Consider the following 22,015-nt stretch of genomic DNA (forward strand, 5'->3'; position numbering starts at 1 on the left):
ACTCAGTCAAGGGCACCTGCAGCCGTAAAACCAGGGAGACCCTGAGCATCACCCTTCCCCACAAATGCCCTCATAATTACTTCTAAGCCCACCTTCTTTTTTGAGTAAAACAACCCTTTATTCATAAAAGAGCAGTTCATAGCTTGGATTCCCTATGCCTGCACTTAGTCATTAACGGGTAACATTCACAGAGTCCTCCCTTATAGGCCAGGCCCTATGCAAACCTAGAAAATTGGAGCTTCAGAGTACCTGGCATGAGCAGATGTGACCCTTGACTCCCCAACCATTCTTCCCCCACTGTGTTACCAACAAGGTAGTAAAGAAAATCAAAGAATACCTGCCATTCTAAACAGCCTAGCACAAATCATATTTGTCCCACAAATAAATGCCTACACTGTATCATTAAGGTGCCAATTTCCCTGCTTTGCACTGAAATAACATCATGTCTGTGTAGGAACACTGGTTATCACATGCTGACAAAAAGTTTAAATTGGGTGTTAGTAAAAAATAGAGGGTAAATGAACCAGTTCTTATTTAATTCAGCTTGCTTCAAGGACCCATTTCTTCAGGCTGCTGACTCCTGTGTTAGAGAACATTTTTTCCAAAAAAGTAAAACTTTTCTAGAATGGCCAAATGTCTAACTTATCATTTGGGAACACCAAACATGAATGCCCTTGGTTCAGTTGACAAGGAAGAAGGAAATCTGATAGACAAAAAAAGAAAGTTAAGGAAGAATAACAAGAAAAAGCAAGCAGGTAAACAAAACACTATAAAAATGTCAGGATTTTAAACAAGATTATTTATCTGCTGTACTCATTGAGGCGTGGGGGGTGGGGGTTGGAGAGAAAAAACCCAGCTGGTTACAGAAGGCCAGAGTGTGTGTGATTGTGTACTATGGTGTAATGAGTTCGTAGAGCTTTTTCAAGGAGAGGAAAGTTTTCTAAAAGGGACAGAAACCTCCCTATTCAACCCACAGATGTGGTGTGACTGGAAGTCCAGGTCATTCTGGTCATGCCAACAATTCCCAAGACCTGGAGCAACTGACCTGATTTCTCTGGACTTGGTTTTCTCATCTAGAACACAGAAATAATAATCACTAATAATAAAATCTGCTTCATTGCTGTGAGGAAAACATGAAATTATAGATATGAAAGTACCTTGATAAAACTGTTTAGATTCACTGCAAAGGCAATATATTATCTTTGCTATTACCAGTGTATTTCAGAATGAGCTGCAAGTTCATTTAATGCATTCTACTTAGCTGAAACAGTAAAGAGCAAGAAGACACATGGTAGATGAGGGACTCCCCTAAGTGTTGATTGATTTATATTATTAATGGAGCCCATCTGCAATGCTCAAAAATCAATTTATTCATGGCCTTGGAATATTGTTTATGATACGCCTCTAGGTGCACTTAGATTTGACTTCTAAAATTAATCTTTAGCCCCACTGAGGGCAGAAGGAAGTGGTCCAGGAGCATGTGATTATCGTGTTCCCACTAACTACCTAGGGTTAAAAATGTGCTGAGATGATTCCCTCAAGTGAACACGCCATGTAGATAAGAAAGAAGTGAATGTCCTCAACTCTATAGCAACAGACCAAAATTAAAGAGCAATACGGGGCGCCTGGGTGGCTCAGTCGGTCATGCATCAGACTCTTGATTTTGGCTCAGGGTTGTGTGATTGAGCCCCATGTGGGGCTCAGCACTGGGCATGAAGCCCACTTAAGATTCTCTCTCTCCCTCTGCCTTGCCCGCACCCCCTCCAGCACGCACATGCTCTCTCTCTCTCTAAAAAAATAAATAAATAAAAATTTAAAAAGAACAACATAGTCATTAGTTATAGGGTCCTATTTATACTTCTGTTCATTGGTTTCTTTGAACTTAACTCTCTATAATTAGTGTCTATCAGCAGAAGAGATGTGTTTGAATTTCCATCTTTTTCATTTTTAAATAGAGAACATTTAGTGTTGTGAGATCTTGTTAACAAATAAGTATCTTTCACAACACAACTGAAAGTAGACCTTGAATTCATTAATTTATACTGTTCCAGATGAGGAAAGTAGTCAGTCTACTCTTTAGCCAGAGCAGGCATCCACATAAAGAAAAATAAACTTATTTGGAGCATCAAGCCAATTCACAGGTTTGGCTCTGCCCTGGAATGGGTGCCCTGTGACGGAGTATGCACCTTTCATGCTACTCTATAAAAAAGCAAAAACTGTATCCTAATTTGCTATGAATGAACATGATTGTTTTTAACTTCTCATTGTTCTGAATAAACCACGGTAACTGGATCCACCCTTTTTAAAATAGAATCCCTAGCAATCGCTTTGATTAAAATTGTACCAAATTTATATAAATTCTAAACGCAAAGCCTCCTTTGTAAAACTACAAAATTCAGATGCCAAGTGGATTTTGAATAAATGAATTATGTGAATGAATGAGTCTTTCATAAGGTTAAAGGGTACCCACGTCACTTGTGAATTGAATACTTTGTGTGAATAAGGCCTTATGACTACGTACATTTTGGAGGGGAATAAAACATTTTTATTCAGAGAAACTTATACTCTAGGAACAATTAATTACTCAGATCTTAAAGATGGAGAAGACACAATCTCCTAAAACAGGAATTTGTCAGTACTTGAACCTGAAACAAAAGCCTGAGAACACATTACTGAGTTTCGGTTGTTGCCACTGAGGACAGGGATTTCCCCTAACTAGCCCTAGAGTCTGGACAGATACGAGTGGAATCATCCAGACAAAACTACCTCCTGCCATGGGCTGACCTTTGGATAAACAGGCCTGGAAAGATGCCAAAGGCCTGCAGAACAGCAAACGTGGACACAGGACACAGAAGAGAGCGCCGGCTCTTCCCCAGAATGCTCCTTCACCCCACAAGTAAAATTCACTGAGCTGAAATCCCACTTGATGCACACGGATAAGGGGAGTTCTGGGATGAAGTCAGCCTTCCAAGATTCATCTGCCAGCCCGGGGACTGATGGACTGACAGAGAGACAAGAGGTAATGACAAGAGCACAATGCAGAGAGAGGAGGAGGAACGTATTCAAGGAAGAAACGTCAAGACTTAATAAGTGACTATTCATAGACAGAAGATGAAGAAGAGAAAAGAGTCAAAGATGCCCCCCCAGGTTCACTGTCAGATGGCTAGAAAGACGGCTGTGCCACCGAGGAAAATGCGGAAGGCCCATGCGCAGCTCTCCTCCTGGCTGACCCGACTCTCAGACTGGGTGATGCCACACGCCTGGGCAAGTGCAGCGGGCAGCTGCACGGCCCTGGGCTCTTTCCTGACTGGCTCCAGAGAGTGGGACAGGGGCCCAGTCTGCCAACAGAAGCTGAGGACAAGTGAGACAGATGGACACTAGCAGTTACACAGTCAGCAGGGAGGAGTCCAGCCCTGCCAGACCTCGGATGCTCATCTCGGCGCAGCCCGCTGCAGCGCACAGTGGCCACCTGGAGCAGGGTGCAGTGACCAGCTAGGGTCCCGGCTTCACGGGACAGAAGAGTCAAGGAAACACCTCTGGGAGCCAGGCAGGGAACAGAAACAAAGAAGGCTGGGGGTGCGGCCAGCGAGGGGCGGGGGGGACTGAAATCAACAGTGGGTGCTGCCCCCACACCCCTGTGGAGTCACGGTGGCTGGGTTACTCCCAGCCAAGGCGATGGGCCGGGTCTTCCCATTCCTCAAGGGCATCCCCACACTCACCGTCCTCTAGCATATACACTATTGCATCTCAAGCACTTGTCAGTGCCGGGCACCGTTGTGTCCCTGTCGCTGGTGCTGTTCTTGCTGTGCGTATGGTCTGTCCCTCCCAAGAGGTAAGAGAAGGTGAGTTCCCCGAGGAGCCACAGAACCGACACTCCATCGGCTTCTCGGGCCTTCACCATCTGATACGGAATATCCAAACCCCTAAGCTCTTCGCACTCTGCACAGCCTTGCACACTCGCCGCCACCACTCCCACAGACCTTATTCTCCCTGCCACAGGGGCTTTGCAAAGAATAAGACTGGCTGTAAATCCTGGCTCTGTCTGCCACTGACTAGCCGTTTGTCCTTTCTGAAGACACTAACTATAAATCTCAACTGCCACATCCGTAAACATGTACATTACTGGGTTTCTAGAGGAATTAGTTTATTTATTTTTATTTTTTTGAGTGTGTGAGTGGGTTGGAGGGGCATGGGGAGTGGGAGAGAGAGAGAATCTTAAGCAGGCTCCACGTTCAGTGCAGAGCCCAATGTGGGGCTCGATATCACAACCCTGAGATCATGACCTGAGTTGAAACCAAGTGTCAGACACCTAACTGACTGAGCCACCCAGGTGCCCCTAGTGTTTTTTTCTTCTTAATTGACTACAAATTTAACACTCATCGCCAATTCTTTTAAATTTCCCACCCTTGGCTTTCCCCTTCTCACACTGACCACACAAACCCTCTACAGCCTCTCAGCAGGCCAGAGCCTTTGCCTGCTGACTCTGTAGACCTCCTTCACCTCCTTCACCCTCCACCCTCTCTCCAACTCCCAAAAACTTACCTCCTAACTGCTCCTCAGGGTCAGCTCAATTGTTTCTTCCTCCATGAAGTTTTCTTTGACTTTCCTGGGTACCCATAGATTTTTGTTCTTTCAACTACCAACTGCACTGGCATGAACCACACACCACCAATTGCCTTGTTCCTGATGCCCATTCAATTATGAACAAGGGTAGGGACTCCATAATACCCTCCACCACTTTTCCCAGAATCTAGCACAGTGCCTGATCCAAAACAGGCATTCAGTAACTGTTTGCTGAACCAAGCAGAACTAATGTCTAACAGACATAAATCTGATTTATCGGAAACTATATGGGTGGACTCACCTCAGAGAATTGACCCATGGCAATAGAAAGGCTATCACGTGGTCAGCTCTTGATTATCCACATTAACGATTAATAGTGGATGACAGTGTAGGGATGATCTAAGAACCGTTGGTACAGCTATTTTTACTATTTTAGGTAATGTAAACATACAGTGTGATTTCTGCAACACTAAAAACTCAAGATCAAAATCATCTCTCCTACTGATCTGTCACTGTGCCAAAAATTCTCAACAGTAACTTGAGGTTCTTTTGAATGTCAATTTGATTATAACACAAAATTTCACAGAAAGCATGGTACTCTTTCTATCATATGAGTGTTCAATCATCAATTCATTCAATAGCTATTTACTGACAACCCACTATATAACAGGCATTACAAGCAAAACCATTACAAGCCCAAATTCTATACGATTTTGTAATGACTGCTTCGGACCACCTGGAAAACCTAGAAAGAATGTTGAGGCCAATATAAAAGTTTGTATTATCATTTAACCTTAGAATCACCACCTCTATCAATTCTGAGAAAGGACCCTGTAACTCTTCCAGCTGCCCCACACCAAGACCAGGGAGCCGCTGGCTTCTGGGTGACCAGGAAACATGGAACCAGCCTTGGTCTGAAGTCAAGTAGGATGCAATAATCATCATGATCTAAATTCATTTAAACATTTCTCTTCTCTCCCTTCAGTCTGGGGTGGTGGGGAGTAGATCTGATGAAGAAAACAAGTTTTGCTTTCTGAACTGCAGCTAGGCATTTTACAGTGTGATAACCCTAGTCACACCCAGAGTCTGGAATATTTAGATAAGAGCTTGAGCCTAGGATTTCCAATTGGCAATCAGGATGGGATTGTGGGCAATTTGTACCCCCAAACAACGCCAGAGGTTTGGCTTACTAATTTCCCTCCCGGACTGCTCAGTTTCTCAAGAAGAAGCCACTGCTTGCTGTGGTCTGTGGTCTCCTTTTGTGTCCCTGTGTACTGCTCCTGCCAGGTATTGCCTCGAATCCCCACCTGAAATCGTCAGTGCTGTGAAAGGTCACACCCCTCTGCATAGACCAACAAGTAGGACTCAGTCTGAGGTGGGAAGGTTTCCCAAGAGTCTCCAAACAAGACTTGCAAGGGTGTCTAGTCTGGAGATGATTGGCTATAATTATATGCAAAAGTTCCAGCATTGAGCCAAGCCGAGATAACTAAGGATGGTAGGGCTCTCCCTCTTTCTCATAGGCAGGAACCAGGGATTCCAGCTCTCGGGTCCTGGGAAACAAGGAGAATTCCCCTAGGTCAGGGTCTAAAGGAGAGGCAGGCTGCTGGGCCACTACATCAGGGATCTGCACCAGGTGCTGAGCTCTAGAAACCAGTCCTATCCCATGACAACTCTACCACAGGCATCATGGCACCCGAGTGGGCCAACGCTGCCAAGGCAAGCTTCTTGTATGTTGCTGCATTCCTTGCTGCTGTCACAGACTGTCCCCCAACTCCACAGGATACCAGAAGTCCCACCCTTGCCCTGGTGAGCAAAACAAATTCTTAATAAAATCAGGGCCCCCAAGCACATGGTACCAGCTCTTCCCAAGTTCCCAGAGGAGGTCAAAACACTACCAGATGCTTGAAAGACCCCTGCTCCAATGTTTTAGGCTTTACTTAGCACAGTGGCAAACCAACATGCCTAATCACTAATGCTACGTTCTTGGAGCTTGAGGGCTTTCCCAAATGCACTGGCTAGTATTATACGTAGTGGAGGAAGACCCCAACCCCTTGGAAGTTGATTGGGACACCCAGGAAAGGAGGTAGCAGCTTATGAGCCAGGAAAGAGACAACCTTTGTCCCAGGTGTCCCCTGCTACTACCCGTTCATACCAAAACATCCGGTGACAATCAGCATAAATGAAAAACAGACACCTAGCTATATACCATGATACAAATGTAACATTCTAGAAAAATATCCAAAGGATGGTAGGGCTTCCCCTCCAAAGGGAGGGGAAGAAGGGCACTGATTGGCTCTCACGAGTCTTTGGAAATGGCTTCAAGTTTTTGCTTACACTAGCCAAGATGCACCATTTGGCTAGACTGACTGGTCAAAGACCCCAAAATTCATAATTTGTTTTAAAATCCCAAGATAGGGGCACTGGGTGGCTCAGTAGGTTAAGCATCTGCCTTCAGCTCAGGTCATGATCCCAGGGTTCTGGGATCAAGTCCCGCATTGGGTTCCCTACTCAGAGAGCCCGCTTCTCTTTCTCCCTCTACTGCCCCCCGGTTTGTGCACTCTCGTTTTCCCTCTCTCTCTCTCTCTCTCTCTCTCAGATAAATAAAATCTTTTTAAAAACCCTCAAGATATTAAGGGCCCATTTTATTAGAGACTCTTGAAAGGAGCCCCCAGATTTGTCACCACAGCAAGGACACTCCAAAATGCATCAAGCCACCAGGAGAGGAGACACAAAAGAAATACAAAAGGGGACAGACCCTGAGGAAGAGGCCACCCCGCACCTTCAGAGCCCATAAGGATAAGGGGAAAGACACTCTGTCTCTCCCGGCTTGGATGCTGACGGCCTGGCACTGGGCCCAACAGGGTCACTGTGAGTGGACAACTAAATAAAGCGCACCTCTTCTTATGTAAAATCGGGATGGTTCGATGGGAATATCATTCTGCTGAGCATTATGCTCCCACAGACCCCCTGACCATTTCTAACCCAGAGGACATGTCTTTGGGGCCGATCTAAGTTCTTCTTCAAGGGCACTCCCCTTAATTATAAGGCCATGCTGTTACTATTCATAGAAATGTTAGACATGGTACAACAACAGACTTTAGACTGCATCAGTGTTGTAGCTAGACATGAAAGAGTGTTCCTGAAGCCCCAATCTTGTTTGCTGGTGAAGATGAATGGAATCCTCTGCCCCATCAGCCAGGAACCCAAAGAAGGGGCCCTAGGGAATTTGGCGGTTTCTGGTTCCCTCTTCAGTTCCCACTGACAAGTGGCCCCTTGCTCCCTCCCTCTGGAGATGACCAAGAAAGGCCTCACTGTATCGGCAATCACGGGGCCCTAAAGACTTAATCTCTCCAGAGATCAAAGATCCCTAATGACTTACTCTCTGGACAGTCCAAAAACAAGGTACAAGCCTTTGCTCGGGCACTGAGGACACTTCGAGGTACTGCCAGCTGCCCCCCCCCCAACTCCACCAAGGAAAAATGCCATCATCTCTCAGAGCACTCCAGCCCCAGTAGCAGGATCTGGGGTCCCACGTTCTCATCTCTGAGAGGGGCTGCCAACGCACCCAGCAGTTCCCTGAACTTATCCCTCCTCTGGTGACTTCTCCAATTATCCATCGTGACACGGATAATAGACAACATTTTACTGCTCTCATTGACACTGGAGCCCACTGGCCACCGTGGACTATGCATCTCAGAGTCTACTGTGGACTGAACATGGCTCCTCCTGGCTGCCATATAGGCTTCTGCACCATACAGCTGCCCTCCACAGCTGCCCACGACATCCCCTTAGAACATCAAATTCTGGTCATTTATTGGCTTTGTTAGAAACAGAGGCCTTCGTGGTAATGGAACCCGCTCTGTGTACACACCTTACCAATAGGCCATGGACAAGGGACACCGCCCAACAGTGGCTCACACAGCTACAAATGCCTCTCTGCTAAAACGGGAATGGTACTGGGACGCCTGAGTGGCTCAGCGGTTAAGCATCTGCCTTTCGCTCAGGGCATGATCCTAGAGTCCTGGGATCAAGTCCCACATCAAGCTTCCTGCATGGATCCTGCTTCTCTCTCTGCCTATGTCTCTGCCCCTCTCTCTCTCTCTCTCTCTCTCTCTCTCTCTCTGTCATGAATAAATAAATAAAATCTTAAAAAAAAAATGGGAATGGTACCTTTGGGAACAGGCTAAACCTGATGTGACAGGTCTTTCCAAATTGCAGGAGGATGCAGCTTCCCCAGTCCTCAATCCCCTGCCCATGGACCTTGAAGAACTGATGGATAGTGTCTTCATTGCCTAAGTCTCTAGCAACCTGGGGGAGCCCCCGGAAGAGCTGATGGAATGAGAAGGGGAGTCTGTATATTTCCCTGATGGCAGCACCACTACCACCCCCAGTGGAGCCCCCTGGAGCGCAGCAGCCTACCATCCTGCCACCATGCTTATCAAGCAGCACCATGCTTGTCAAAGATGGCCAGTCGGGTCAGCTCAGCTCACTGAGCTTACAGCAGGACAAATGGCTGTGCAGAGCACCACTGCCCATGACAAGCTTCAGCCCATATTTTTACTGACTCATGGGAGGTTGCTAACAGGATAGAAGGCCAATGGCAGCCAGACAACTTTTCCATTCAAGGCCACCCCATTTGAGCTGCCCCAATGTGAAGTTGGCCAGACACTAGTTACGGTTAAGGTTACCCACTTCTCAACACCCTCAAAGGATACCAGAGACTGTCTTGAACTGAAAGAGGAAGCCCCGGTGCAAATCCAGGTCACCCCCAGTTGGAGCTCTGAGCCACCGATTCTTTACTAAAGACAACTCCAGCTCTACCCACCACCACCAAACTACAGCCCTCCTCTCCCCTACGCACACAAGCATCGATCCATCCTTGGCTCTGCCTTTCTGACCTTTCTTAGTCATGACGTGCATGCTCCTTATCCTCTGGCCAAATGGTCCCACATCTCTTCAGGTCATGAGGGAGCTGCTGCCTCAGTGACCTGGGCCCACCACAGGGCATTCTGCTTGTTCTGACTCGCAAATTATGCTCCCAAACCAAACACTGGACACTGTCCTGGCATGCTTCAGTTCTGTGAGGGAACCGCCCTTTTAGCCTCTGGCAGGCTGATTTCATAGGGTCACTTCCTCTGTCAGTGGGCACCAACCACTTCACAATGACATGCATGGATCCTCTTACTGGCCTATTGCTTGCTACACCCTCCAGGAACACCTCTACAGAGCAGGTAATTTCTCTTTTCTAAGTACATCTGTCCCCATTCAGCCCTGCAGACATCATTGACTCAGATCAAGGACCTCACCTTACCGCCCTTGTATCACAGTGCTGGGCTAGCACCGGGCTCTCCTACAGGGCATCCCGTGGTACCTTCATCTCTCAAGTTGCTCCTTAAGTTACAGGGTAGTAATCGAACTCCTAGATGGACCTTCCGGCTGCCAGGGGCACTTACCACTTTAGACCCTAGGCCACGTGGCCAGCATGATCCTCACACCAACTGAGTTCATGCTGCCTGTGATTGTGATCAGGGGAATCTGATGCTTTCCCCTTACAGGACAATATTATCTACCTTTTCCCCAACCGTTTTGAGTCCCTTTATAGATTTAAAGTGTTAATCATCTCACCTTTGAATACTCATTGGCAACCCAACCAGGAACAAGTGGTTAGCTATGACCCCCTAGTCATAGCTAGTCCAGACCCATTAGAAAAACACAGACCCACCGTGCTGCTCCTGGAGCACACCTACCTGCTTGATATGCAAATTCCACCTGAAATTCCAATGTATAGTGGCTTTAGTGGATGGCTCATTTCTCCCAACCATACCTCCCCAAAGGAGGTGAAAATAATTGCACCAGGACCCACAAAAGGGATAGTGTGGAGCTCTCTAAAAGGGGAAGAGGTACTCAGGCTGGTTGACACCAGCAACGTCAGAAGATGACAGCATGGTGATACAATTACACCACTTGGACCTACCCCACTCTGGAGGAGGCTCCCAATGAACTGTTGACCCACAACAGCCCCATAATAAATCTCACTATGGGGCAGTCAGTGGGCAGGCGCACAACTATAAAATACAGATGCTTACTGCTGCTGGCCTTACTCTGTGTCTTGTGTGCCATCTGGGTCACAGGGCTTCTCCTCAACCTAGAGAAGCAACACTAGAAAGTCGCTGGACCATAAAGCACTTGCCCACAACTTCACCCCAGTGGGGGCAGAGAGCAAGAGTTGAAAGTCAGACTTAGAGGGGCTGTACCCCAAAGCCACCTGGTATGGATGCTAGCATAAAGGCCACCAGCCCTGCTTACATGTTCACTGACATCCTGATCTCTTTCTGAGCACTGATCATTACATTACCCCAATTTCAAACCTAATTGGCTGATAGGCTTATGAAGTTCAGACCCGTCTCTAGTAATATAGGGCCAAATGCTAAATTGTTAGGAGTATATAACTAAATTTTCTTTAAAACAAGCTACACAAGTGCCTTAAAGTCTTATTATTTTTTTTTAAAGATTGATTGACTGAGAGAATGAGAGAAAAAGAGAGAGAGAGCACATGCACAAGTGAGAGGGGTAGAAGGAGAGAAAAAAGCAGACTTCACACTGAGCACAGAGCTTGACACAGGGCTGGATCTCACCACCCTGAGATCACAACCTGAGCCAAAACCAAGAGTCAGATGCTTAACTGAGTGCACCACCCAGGCGCCCCTCCAACCCTTAGGATTCATGGATGAACAGTACTGCCTAATTATTTTCAAGGTACATCTGAAGGACTCCCAAAATTTACTGAGAATTTGTGATTTGCTGAGTAAATGCTCCCGACAGTTCAAGCAAACCTTAATTTGGGCACCCCAAATCTATGCAACCTTCTTAGACCCCTTGACCCTTCAGTTCCCCTCCTGGGTAACTACCTGAGAGAGCCACCCTTCTCTGAGATGGCTCCTCCACCTGTGACAATGCTGGAGATGACAACGCCCAAACCTACAACCTCATCCCAAACACTGCTCTGCAAGCTTCCATTGTAGTAGAGATGACATCCAGGAAGGCACAGCAGCTGATGAGGGCAAGCACTGCCTGGGACTTGGTTGCTGAACCGAATGCCTGTTTATCTAAATTCCCTGCTGATCACCCCCTTGAGTGACGTTTTGCACTTAATTGTGTGTCTGCCCCAGAACCCCTTGCTTATCGCAATGCTCTCTGCTCAAGTGTGAGGTGGCACTCTGGCTGCCAAGTTATTCCCTACTGTGCCTTTGAGCTTTGGAAGGCCAACGTATGTGTCCATCTCACCACCTATGAGGGTCTCTTTAAACACTTCATTCAGATGCTTGCCCTCACCACACCCATTAGACTGGCCCACACTATGCGTCACCCTGGGAGTCCATGAGTTCAATTTCCATTGAGAGGACCTCTTCCTGGCTTCAGATCCTGCCACCACCACAGCATCTCCCTCTACACCCTCTGGAAGGACCACAGTTACAAGGTCACCTCTCTGTAGGGGACCCTTACCCATAGCCACCACGCAGAGCTCCCGTTCAAGCCCTCCAATAGTCTTATTATTTTTATACAATGGACAGAAACCAAAGCTCATTTTGAGGGGCTGCTGGAACTGCTAGGCATGTTACTGGACTCAACACAAGGCTATTTCCCGAGTTAGTGGTCTACCCAGCTGCTTGACTGACTCTGTCCGCATTTGCCCAACAGAAGGCACTTTACTGGTCCCTGAAGCTTATCCCACAGCTCTCTGTGGTGCTCAACTACTCCCACACAGGACCCTTTGCAAGACGGTATGTGGCATGTGGCAGGAGCCCACATGCACCCTTTACATACTCTGTATCTGCCCAGGTATCGACACTACATAGATAAATACTAACTACACTTTGTCCCCAGGAGCACAATCCCCATGGTCTTAGGCCTCAAGGCCCAGCCATTCAGGGGAAACCTCAACTTAGTTTGGGTTCCTTCATCAAGCACTTGATGTCCACTGTGGGTCCAGTACCCTGAGGCCATGTCACACATACATGGTTCTCCATATGTGCATTTCTCCTTCCCTCAACGTCCAACACATTTGTGTCCCTTCTGGCCCCTGGGATATCCTATCTATGTCAGTGCGCTTCAGTGTCCCTGAGACCACCCCTACAAGTCACTGAATTGAACCCTCAACCTGTCTTTCTGCCTCCCTGACATCAAAAGTGTGCAGCGTTCAACCCCATTATGTTGGGCACAGGCCTCGAACCACCCCCCACAGGGGCTGGGCAAGGTGCTGCTGCATTAGGCACCCAAGAGCAAATCATTAAGGCAAACACCACTCTGTCAGCCACCCTGGTGGAACACACTGGGCTGCTGCACCAAAGCCTACTCTTAATGTAATAACAACATGATCTGGGCAGCCCCAGTGGCCCAGGGTGTGATCCTGGAGACCCGGGATCAAGTCCCACATCAGGCTCCCTGTGTGGAGACTGCTTCTCCCTCTGCCTGTGTCTCTGCCTCTCTCTTTCTCTATGTTTGTCATAAATAAATTTTTAAAAAAAACTTATAAAGAAAAAAAAAAAACATGATCTTTAGCAGAGATAGTTTCAGATAACCATTCAGCTTCAGATTACGTACTGGCTGAGGAAGGAGGCATATGCGCTATAAAGGGCATCACCTGCTGCCTGTATATTAATAATTCTGGACAAAGTCAGAGAAACTTAGGAAAGATGGCCCAACAGGTACAAGTGTTTCAAAACCTCACCCAGGCTTGTAACCAAACAACTAGCTTCACCTTATCCAAGGGCTTTATTATCTTGGCTGGATCTCAATAAAAGAAGGGAATGGTTATGACAGGATTTCAACCTTTCATTTGTCTACTGATATGGATGACTGGCATTTTTGCTTTTCTCACATGTCTCATGTGTTAGGTGACCAAAACTCTGCCAGTGGCTCTTACTATCCACAATCCTGCCAGTGCCTAGAATTTTCCCTAAAGATTAATACCTAAGCATCACAGAGTCAATTGTGATGAGAACAACAACTTTTTTTGTTGTTTCTGAGTTGCTACCCAGGCATTGTACAGCATAATAACCTTGTTCACACCCAGAGTCTGGACGTTTCTTCAGGAACTTGATTTTAGGATTCCCATGCTAAGTTCCTGTTTTGCTTTTCCCAGAGCACCCTTTAAAATAACCACTCAGGGGGTGCCCAGTTAGCTCCGTCAGTGAAGCATATGACTCTTGATCTAGAGGTTGTGAATTCAAGCCCCCCATTGGGTGTAAAGATTACTTAATAAAAATCATTCATGGCATCTCAGTGGCTCAGTTGGTTGGGCGTCCAACTCTTGGTTTCAGTTCAGGTCATGATGTCAGGGTCATGAGATCGAGCCCCAAGTTGGTTCTGTGCTCATCAAGATGTCTGCTTAAGCTTCTATGTCCCTCTCCCTCTGCCCCCCACACTCACTCTCTCTCTCTCTTTCTAAAATAAATAAATAAATTTTTTGAAATAAATAAATAAACAAACATCTTTAAAATAACCACTTAGGAGTTAAGACCTCGAAAAGTTAGTAACCTTGGCCTCAACAACCTCATAAGCAATAGGTGCTTGCTACTCTGCTCTCTAACTCCTGCTCACCCACGACCTGGGATGGAGGACCACTCAGGTGCTGGGGGAGCTACCTGCCGACCCCTACGCAGGTGATTTGTACCCCCTCATTCAGCAGGTTATAATGTGCATATTCTTATTTCCATACACAGCTCTGGCTCCCCATCACAGTAGGGAAGGTCACAAAAGACTGAGCTTTGTGCAGGCCAACAAAAAATAAAAGAGATGACTCTCATCTTTCTTAGATCCCTTGCTAGGCAGAGCGTACCTCTTCCATCCCTTCCCAACAGGAAGAGAAAAGAATCCTAAAGGAGTAGGATCCAGAGCAAGTAATTTTTGACTAAAGGGAAGTTTCAGGAAAAGGTTTGAGGGGGAGAGAATATACCATCTTAAAATATGCTTCTTTGGCAAAAGGATTATTTTAGGCTGATTATTTCTAAGAAACAGCAGACACAGGAGAAGTTCTGAAAATCGGAGTAGAAGTCCTTCTGTAAGAGTCATTTACATTTTATAAGAAATTTCCATCTGTAAGGGTCTCTCTCTCTCTCTCTCTATCTATCTTTCTATCAGGAAGACAATGATTTGAAACGTCTAGGAACTCTCATCAATAAAGAAGGCAAAGATTTACCTTACCATTGCTTACTGTGCTTTTTCTGACAGCTTCCCACAACTGGATCCCCACCTTCCACCCCAACATCTTTCATCTTTAGCTGGAGATGTTATCTAAAGTAGTGACTTGGGCCATTCTGGAGACACACTCAGTTTTCCTGGGTCTCTCCCATATATATAAGATGTACATATGGTATAAAACTTCCATTTGTTTCCATCCTGTTGAACTGTCTTTTATTAGAGGATGTGACTCAGCCAAGAATTTAGAAGGGTAGAAGGAAAATTATTTTTCCTCCCCTACAGGTTCATTACTTTCTTAGGAACAAACCTCATAGGATTATCTCAGAATGAATGAATGAATGTGAATGAATAAATCTAAATTATTTCTCTTTTTAAATGTATGGCCCATTTCATTAATATATGCCATTAGTGGTTCATAAAATGCTTCTGTTTAGTAACCATAAATTTCCATTTTTGCTTGTAAAAGTCTCCACACATAAAAAAGACAAGTGTTGGTAACAAAACAAAACTAAATTTTTCCATTTCATATCCCGATACTTCTACAAGGCGGTAAACTGACTTCCTAGCAAGTAAGAAAAAATTTACAATAATTCATCAGAAAAATAAAACTTGGTCTGTGAAGAAACTTGAATTGGGATAAGCACCAAAACTCAAGGAGCATAATCGTTTAGATCTGAGGTGGCCACAGGTCCCCATCTACTCTGGACCATCTCAGTCTATGCTTCTTATCCTAGCAAGATTATTAAGCATGCTCACAGTCACTCTCAAAAATGGCAATTTGGACGATAAGTTATACATCACCCTATCTGGAGATAAAAGGGATCCTAAACAATCTCTGACAAAGAGAACTTCCAGGTTTTCAGGAACACTGGCATTAACAGAGGTGTTTTGCACAGTCTGTTTTTACTTACAAATTTTGAAAGAGTTAATAGCATTTTCACTTTTATAGTTGTAAAGTAATAAGGACTGATCAACACTGAATATTTATGAAATAAATACAAAGCCCTGCCTTGCAACCTATATCTGGGAACTTCCCTCTCCACCTCTATCCCCAATCTAAGGATCCATGAGAATGGCACAGTGATTCAGCATTTCTAAGGCATTCATTAAAATGTGCTTGAGTGCAATGAAATCAGGAGAGAAAAAAAGGTACCTAATACACAGATATTAAAATCAAAACCTCTTTTATAAGAGCAAGAATGATGAAATTCTATAGGTTTTCTCTTACTGAAACATTTGTAAAGCAGCTAAAATGACAAGTATCTCTCATCACTATTATTAGGCAAGTCATCCTAAGATACAGCAGAAAACATATGGCACACTTTTTGTCAACTAGTTCAAGAGATGGTTAAAAACAGAAATAAAAGGGGGCAGCCCTGGTGGCTCAGCGGTTTAGTGCCACCTTTGGCCCAGGACCTGATCCTGAAGACCCGGGATAGAGTCCCACATCAGGCTCCCTGTATAGAGCCTGCTTCTCCCTCTGCCTGTGCCTCTCTTTCTCTCTCTCTCTATGTCTCTCATGCATAAATAAATTAAAAATCTAAAAAAAGAAAACAGAAATAAAAGGGAAATTATAGAACACAAAGGGAAGTTCCAGGGAATCCACAATACAAGACACAGTTTACACCTGTGCAGGACACTTTTTAGAACCTTGCTTATCTCATTTCTGTGTCTCCTGGAGGACAGACCATGTCTTGTTCATCCTTGTACTCCTTATCTCTTATCTCTGAATCCTTAACATACTCCTTTGCACAGGAGAGATGTGCAACAAATGTTTGTTCAATTAAACTAATACAAAAAAGAGAAAAATGCTCTCAAATATAATTTCTGTGTAAGGATTTTTTTTTCTAAAGTAAGAGTACACCCACCACCACCATGGAGGGTGGAAATGGAGAAGAATCATTCCAACTGTGAGTTTGTGTTCCATAGTAAGAAGTCTACATGAGTGGCAGGAGAAGGTTTAACAAACCTTATTATAAAAATTAAGACATAGAGCAGTCAAACCATGTCCCATCCAACAAAACGACCACATAACATCAGACCAGAAGACAGGCATTGGCCATTGCCTCCAAAATTTGAGTTATAAAAATATTCCACTGAATTTTTTTTAAGTCTCAGCTCCGGAGGGTTTCAGTATTCTTTGAAATAGCTTTAAGGGTGCTCGCTTTGGCACAGCACATATACTAAAATTAAAATAGGCTTTAAGGTAGTTTTTGGTTTTGTTTTGTTTTGTTTTGTTTTTATTCCTCCAGCCCCCTATCCAAAGGCACTGGAGTTTGAGAACCTGCCACTCAACCATAGAAGGTCTCGTTAATTAGGAAAGCCATAAAATGGGTCCCAATGCATTAACAAGAGGGCCTTGGATTCTTCTTCCTTGAAGTCACCACCCACTCCTCCTATCAACAAGATAAATGGGCAGACAGGATCCAGGAGTCAACTCATGGAGTTACATAGGAGCAGATGTCACAGGGCTGTGAGAACAGAGTCCTACTGGTCTCAAAGTGGGTAACAGCCACTTCATAATACTGTAAAACAAAATTAGCTGCTCCAATAACATTCAATACAAAGGAAGCATTTTCTCAGAAAACTGACTTGTAAAAAAATAATAAAAATTAAGTGTTCAGGCTTCTTGAAGTTTATATTAGCTGTTTGTATTAGTTTGAAGTTTATATTAGCTATCACCCAAAAGCCTTAAATTTCTAACTCCCTGTTTGTAAAACAGGAATAAATACCATTACCATTTACCTATAGTTTAGAAAACTAATAAAAACAATGATATAAACCACAGATATAGTTCTTAAATTCTAGATGTTAGACAGTGACTACTTTTCTCCATTGAACAGCTATAGTCCAGGGTAAAATACTTGACATACAGACTCTATTCTTTGCTCATGATAAAGAACAGAGGTACTGATGACTGACCCACTGTGTAAATCTGCCTGGCATCCAAAATATTACTAACTCAAATAAAGAACAGTAAGCAAGAAGAAAAGATCCTTCCAACTCTTCGAACATTAAGCCCCTTTATCTTCTATTGAATGCCTTTTCAAAAATCAGTGCCACTTTCTGAACCAACTTGAAAGTAAAGCAACCACTTGCAATGAATGTAGATAAAGTCTTGAAAGACTATGCTGGCCCAAACTGGACCCTATATTATATAAACAGTTTGTTTATAGTCGCCGTAATCTTTTAAAACGTCAAATTGTTTGCCTACTGAAAATACTTCAGACAAAAAGTATTCTTTCCTATTGATCATTGCAAGAAACTTAAAATTAAATTTTAACCCTCAATTTCTACGTGAAGGACGGATAGGGAATCTGCAAATACCCTGTGATAGCCATCTTCTGTGTGCAGCTGGAAAGCAGTTTTCATCACGGGAGGTAGAACACTGCACCCTTATATAAAGCCTCCAAGATAGAAGTCAGGACCATCAACATGCTCACTTAACTCCTGCTCAGTGCTCAATGCACCTGAGAGACGGATGGACCACATTTCAGAATTTAAAAAGCCGTAAGAAAATGCAGATTCCACATGAGAGTCAGCGAGAAAAAAAACCCAAACAGCAGTCCTATCTCAGGAGATCTCAGGTTTACTTCCTCCTATTTCTCCTCTATCATAATATTAATTGATTTCCTAATAAAGTGCTGCAGTAAAATTTGTGAGATCAGATTCTGGCAGAAAATCAAAGCAAAGGAAAACTCCTCAAGGCAGCCACCTCTGCATACCCAGACCCACCTTGCCTACCTTGTTGTGTTTTTGCTGGTGTCTTGTCTTTGTGTCAAGAACATGGTAAGGGCTTTCCGAGTCTTGGTTGATGTAGTATATGAGTCTTGAAGGCAGTGTGATTTCTTTCTGCAATGCATTGCTGTAACTGATATTACTGCTATTCTGTTGTGATGTGTTGTCTTCATCTGCCAGGGCTCCCCAATTTTTTTCTGCAGTTTCATTCCAATGCGGAGCTGGGGGTGGGGGAGAGGGGTGCACAGAGATACACAAATACACACATATACCCTATAAATACAAAAGTACTATGTGTGTTCCCATTAATTGCAAAAACAAAGTTTTCTATTCATAAGCAAGTAAGAAGTAGAGACACAGCAAAGCAAGTTATCGCAACAACGAAATGGCCTGAGTAGGTTAACAGCCCGTGAGGCTTATACAATAATGTACTATTTATTATTATTTGTGCTTTACATGAACATTTCTAACCAGTCTCAAATACATACTTCGAAGGATGGGGAGTAGGGGTGGGGGGCGGCGTGGACTTGAGGGAAGACATTCAGGGAACATGCTCAGAGGTTCCGACCCTCATGTCCACCCCTTCTCTTGAGTCTGCAGCAGCTCAATGGGACTCTGACTAGGAGTATCCCAGCTGAGAGCTAAGAACGCTCCGAAGAGAACTTGAGTGCTGAATGCATGGATAGGGGCTGTTAATTGATTCCTTAAACAAAACAGGCAATTCCTTTTGCTTTAAACTTTGAGATGAGCAAAAAATCCTTTGCCATAGAGGCAAACAGATGCTGGCAGCTTTCCAATTCCTTTTATTTTTTCTGCCAGGGCCAGCTTTCCCTTTCCACTGATTTCCCATCATCTATGTATTGAATATCGTATTATCTTAATTGTTCGTTATCATGACTAGCATTTTGAGAATCACGAACCAAAGGTTTCTACCTCCCGAGTTGCCCTCCCCCATCCTAATTCCAACAGCAGCGAATAAACCCAGTAGGCGATTTGAGGAAACAACACGTTACCCCTATTATTATTATTGTTACTCTTATTATTACATCCTCCCCGTTCGCATTCAGCCTCTCCACCCAGAAGCAACTTGCTCCCTGTCTGCATTTACCGTCCGCCGGTTTCCCCTCCGCCAAGTTGCAGGGATGGCTGAGGGTCCCCGCATCCACTAAATACCTCCCGGCGGAACCGACCGTCGTTGGGATGGGGTTTTTCGTGAATGCAACAGAAATGGACTTCAGAAAGTGAACTGGAACGCACGGGGGGCTCGGGAGGGAGAGGGGGAGAGGCCGAGCCCGGGACGTGTCCGGGGCGCACGGACCCGCGTGCCCTTCGCTCTCCTCCGCGGGGCCCGGCGGGCGGGCAGGCAACGCGAAGGGCACCGGGGCCATACCCACCGCTGGGCGCAGCCGCCCCCCAGGCGCGGGGCCGCGACGAGGTGGCGAGAGGAGGCAGCAGGAGAAGGACGAGGAGCAGGCGGCAGGGCGGCGCGCGGGCGGGCACCGGGCCGGCGGGGCCGCCGCGGGGGCCGCGGGAGGCGCGGGGCCGGCTGGAGCCCGCGCGGGGCGGCCGCCGGGAGCTGCTGCCGGGCGGCTTCATGGCTCATAGCTCCCGGGCGCCGCTCGGTGTGGCCGGCGACAGCGCCGGGGGAGGCTGCGGGGAGGCTGCGGGCGGGGCCGATCACGCCGGCTGGGCGCGCATGGTGCGGCCGCGGGCAGGGGCAGGGGCAGGGGCAGGGGCAGGGGCAGGGGCAGGGGCTCGGGGCGCGGCACCGGCGGCCGGCGGCTCCCCTCCCCTGCTCGCCTCTCGCCTCTCCGCCCCTCCCGGGCGGCCGCGGAGGAGTCCGGGGGTCCCGGCGGCTCCGCCAACTTGGAGCCGCCCCAGATGCTCCTCCCTCCCTGCGGCGGGCGCGGCCGCTCCAGCAGCTGCGGGGGCTGCCGCCGGGGCTGAGGATGCTGAGACGGCGCGGGCGAGCGCGCGGCGCGGGGGCGCGGGGCGCGGGGCGCGGGGCGCGGGGGCGCGCGGCGGGGGGGGGGGGGGCGCCCCGCCCTCGAGAGCGCGCCCGCGGGTCCTGATGCTGCCGCCGACGCCGATCCCGACGCTGTGGCTAGTGCCGGGCACGGGGCGCACTGCGCATGCGTCGCCGCGGAGGCAAGGGGCGGGGGGCGGGGGGCCGCGGAGTGATGCAGCATCCCCGGCGGCCTCGGGGTGACGGCGGCGCCTCCAGAGGTGGGGGCAGAGAGCGCGAAGGCCGGCGGCCGGGATCGTTAGCCGGAGGGGAGGAAAGAACCGTGACGGGGTCCAGGCCAGAGGCCACGGTCATCTGCAGAAAAGAAGCACCTGCCTCGTCCTCCAGCCCAAACCTTCCAAATTTCCCTTCGTCCTATTCCGACCCCCTCTTTCCCCGGGAGACACCGAGGCCAAGCATTTCCTCCCTAATCCTCTGTTTATTTCCTCTCTCCAGATAAATACAAAGGATTGCGGCCAAGGAGGTAAAAATAGCGCGGCTCCTCCTGGTTGGCGCCCTCCCTCCCGGCCAGTGAAGCGGGGGCTGCCAGGCGCGGGGCTGCAGGCGGGCGCGGGGGCTCGGGGAGCCCCGGAGCTGGGGGGCTCCACCCCGGCCTCTGGCCCCAGTGCCCAGGCCCCGGGGCTTCGCGGAAAGCCGAAAAACCAGAAAATGTTGGCTCGACACTTCAGAAAGCATAACTGGGTGTATTGGGGGAAGATCTGGAAAATCTGGGAGCTAGAAATGCGAGATTAGAAGCTAAGCGTGTGGCATCTAGTTGGGGAAAGCCATCGTTTTTCAACCACGTGGGCGGGCATGCACTGGAGGGGACACATTTGAAATTTTGAGATCTAGTCCTGACTTCTGAAAAGAAAGGGGGAGATTTTTCTCTTGCTGCTCTTTAATAATTAAAAAAAAAAAAAAAAGTAAGTGGAGAATCCCTGAGTTAGGTAGGTTAGCAGCCACTAAATCCGACAGCTGGTTTCAAATTAGGGCCTGTGACATAATTCTGTTCCCAAGTTCCCACAATGCAAGCATTCGTTTATTCACCCATCCAATGAGAACAAGTAATAACAACGTTGTCTTACTCCATTATTTGTATTTAAAATGGAGATTATAACACCTACTGTGGGAGATCCAGAATTCCTTAATTAAAAGGAAAAATAAGAGTATAAAGCACCATAGTGATGACAGGGCTCAGTGCTGTTAGCCTTATTCTCTGCCCCAAAGACGTTCAGTACAAGTCTTCCCAAAATGTGCCATGTGACTATGTTGGAAACCCTGTGGATTCAAAAGAAAACTTTGCCCCTCCCTTAACTACCTAAAAGAATTTAAATTGGTGGTCTTTCCCAGAATGAGTTATTACCAAGGATAACTTTTTTCTGAGTGACCCTCTGTAGGGCAGTGCAAATATCTAATTACCAATCATCAGCTCTTATTCTTATTGCCCTGTGAATTGCCGTCCTCCCCTCCGAAGCCCCCAGCACCTATCCCGTTCCTTAGCTCAGGAGA

At 46.7% G+C, this 22,015-nt stretch overlaps 1 protein-coding gene across 3 annotated transcripts in view; it reads right to left on the reverse strand.

Annotated features, from left to right (window-relative positions):
* The window catches only part of ADAM23 (ADAM metallopeptidase domain 23), a 166,902-nt gene extending 146,790 nt beyond the window's left edge, over positions 1-20,112 (reverse strand). For all 3 annotated transcript variants that reach the window (XM_072813171.1, XM_072813169.1, XM_072813170.1), the window contains exons 1-2: positions 19,896-20,112; positions 18,508-18,722 (exon numbers count right to left, since the gene is read on the reverse strand). In XM_072813171.1, the coding sequence (XP_072669272.1) occupies positions 18,508-18,722; positions 19,896-20,097 (417 nt within the window). In that variant the 5' untranslated portion in view covers positions 20,098-20,112. The remainder of the gene's footprint in view (positions 1-18,507; positions 18,723-19,895) is intronic.
* Between the last annotated feature and the right edge of the window lie 1,903 nt (positions 20,113-22,015).

Source organism: Canis lupus, chromosome 36 (genome assembly GCF_048164855.1).
Source record: "Canis lupus baileyi chromosome 36, mCanLup2.hap1, whole genome shotgun sequence".
Classification (NCBI taxonomy): Eukaryota; Metazoa; Chordata; class Mammalia; order Carnivora; family Canidae; genus Canis; species Canis lupus.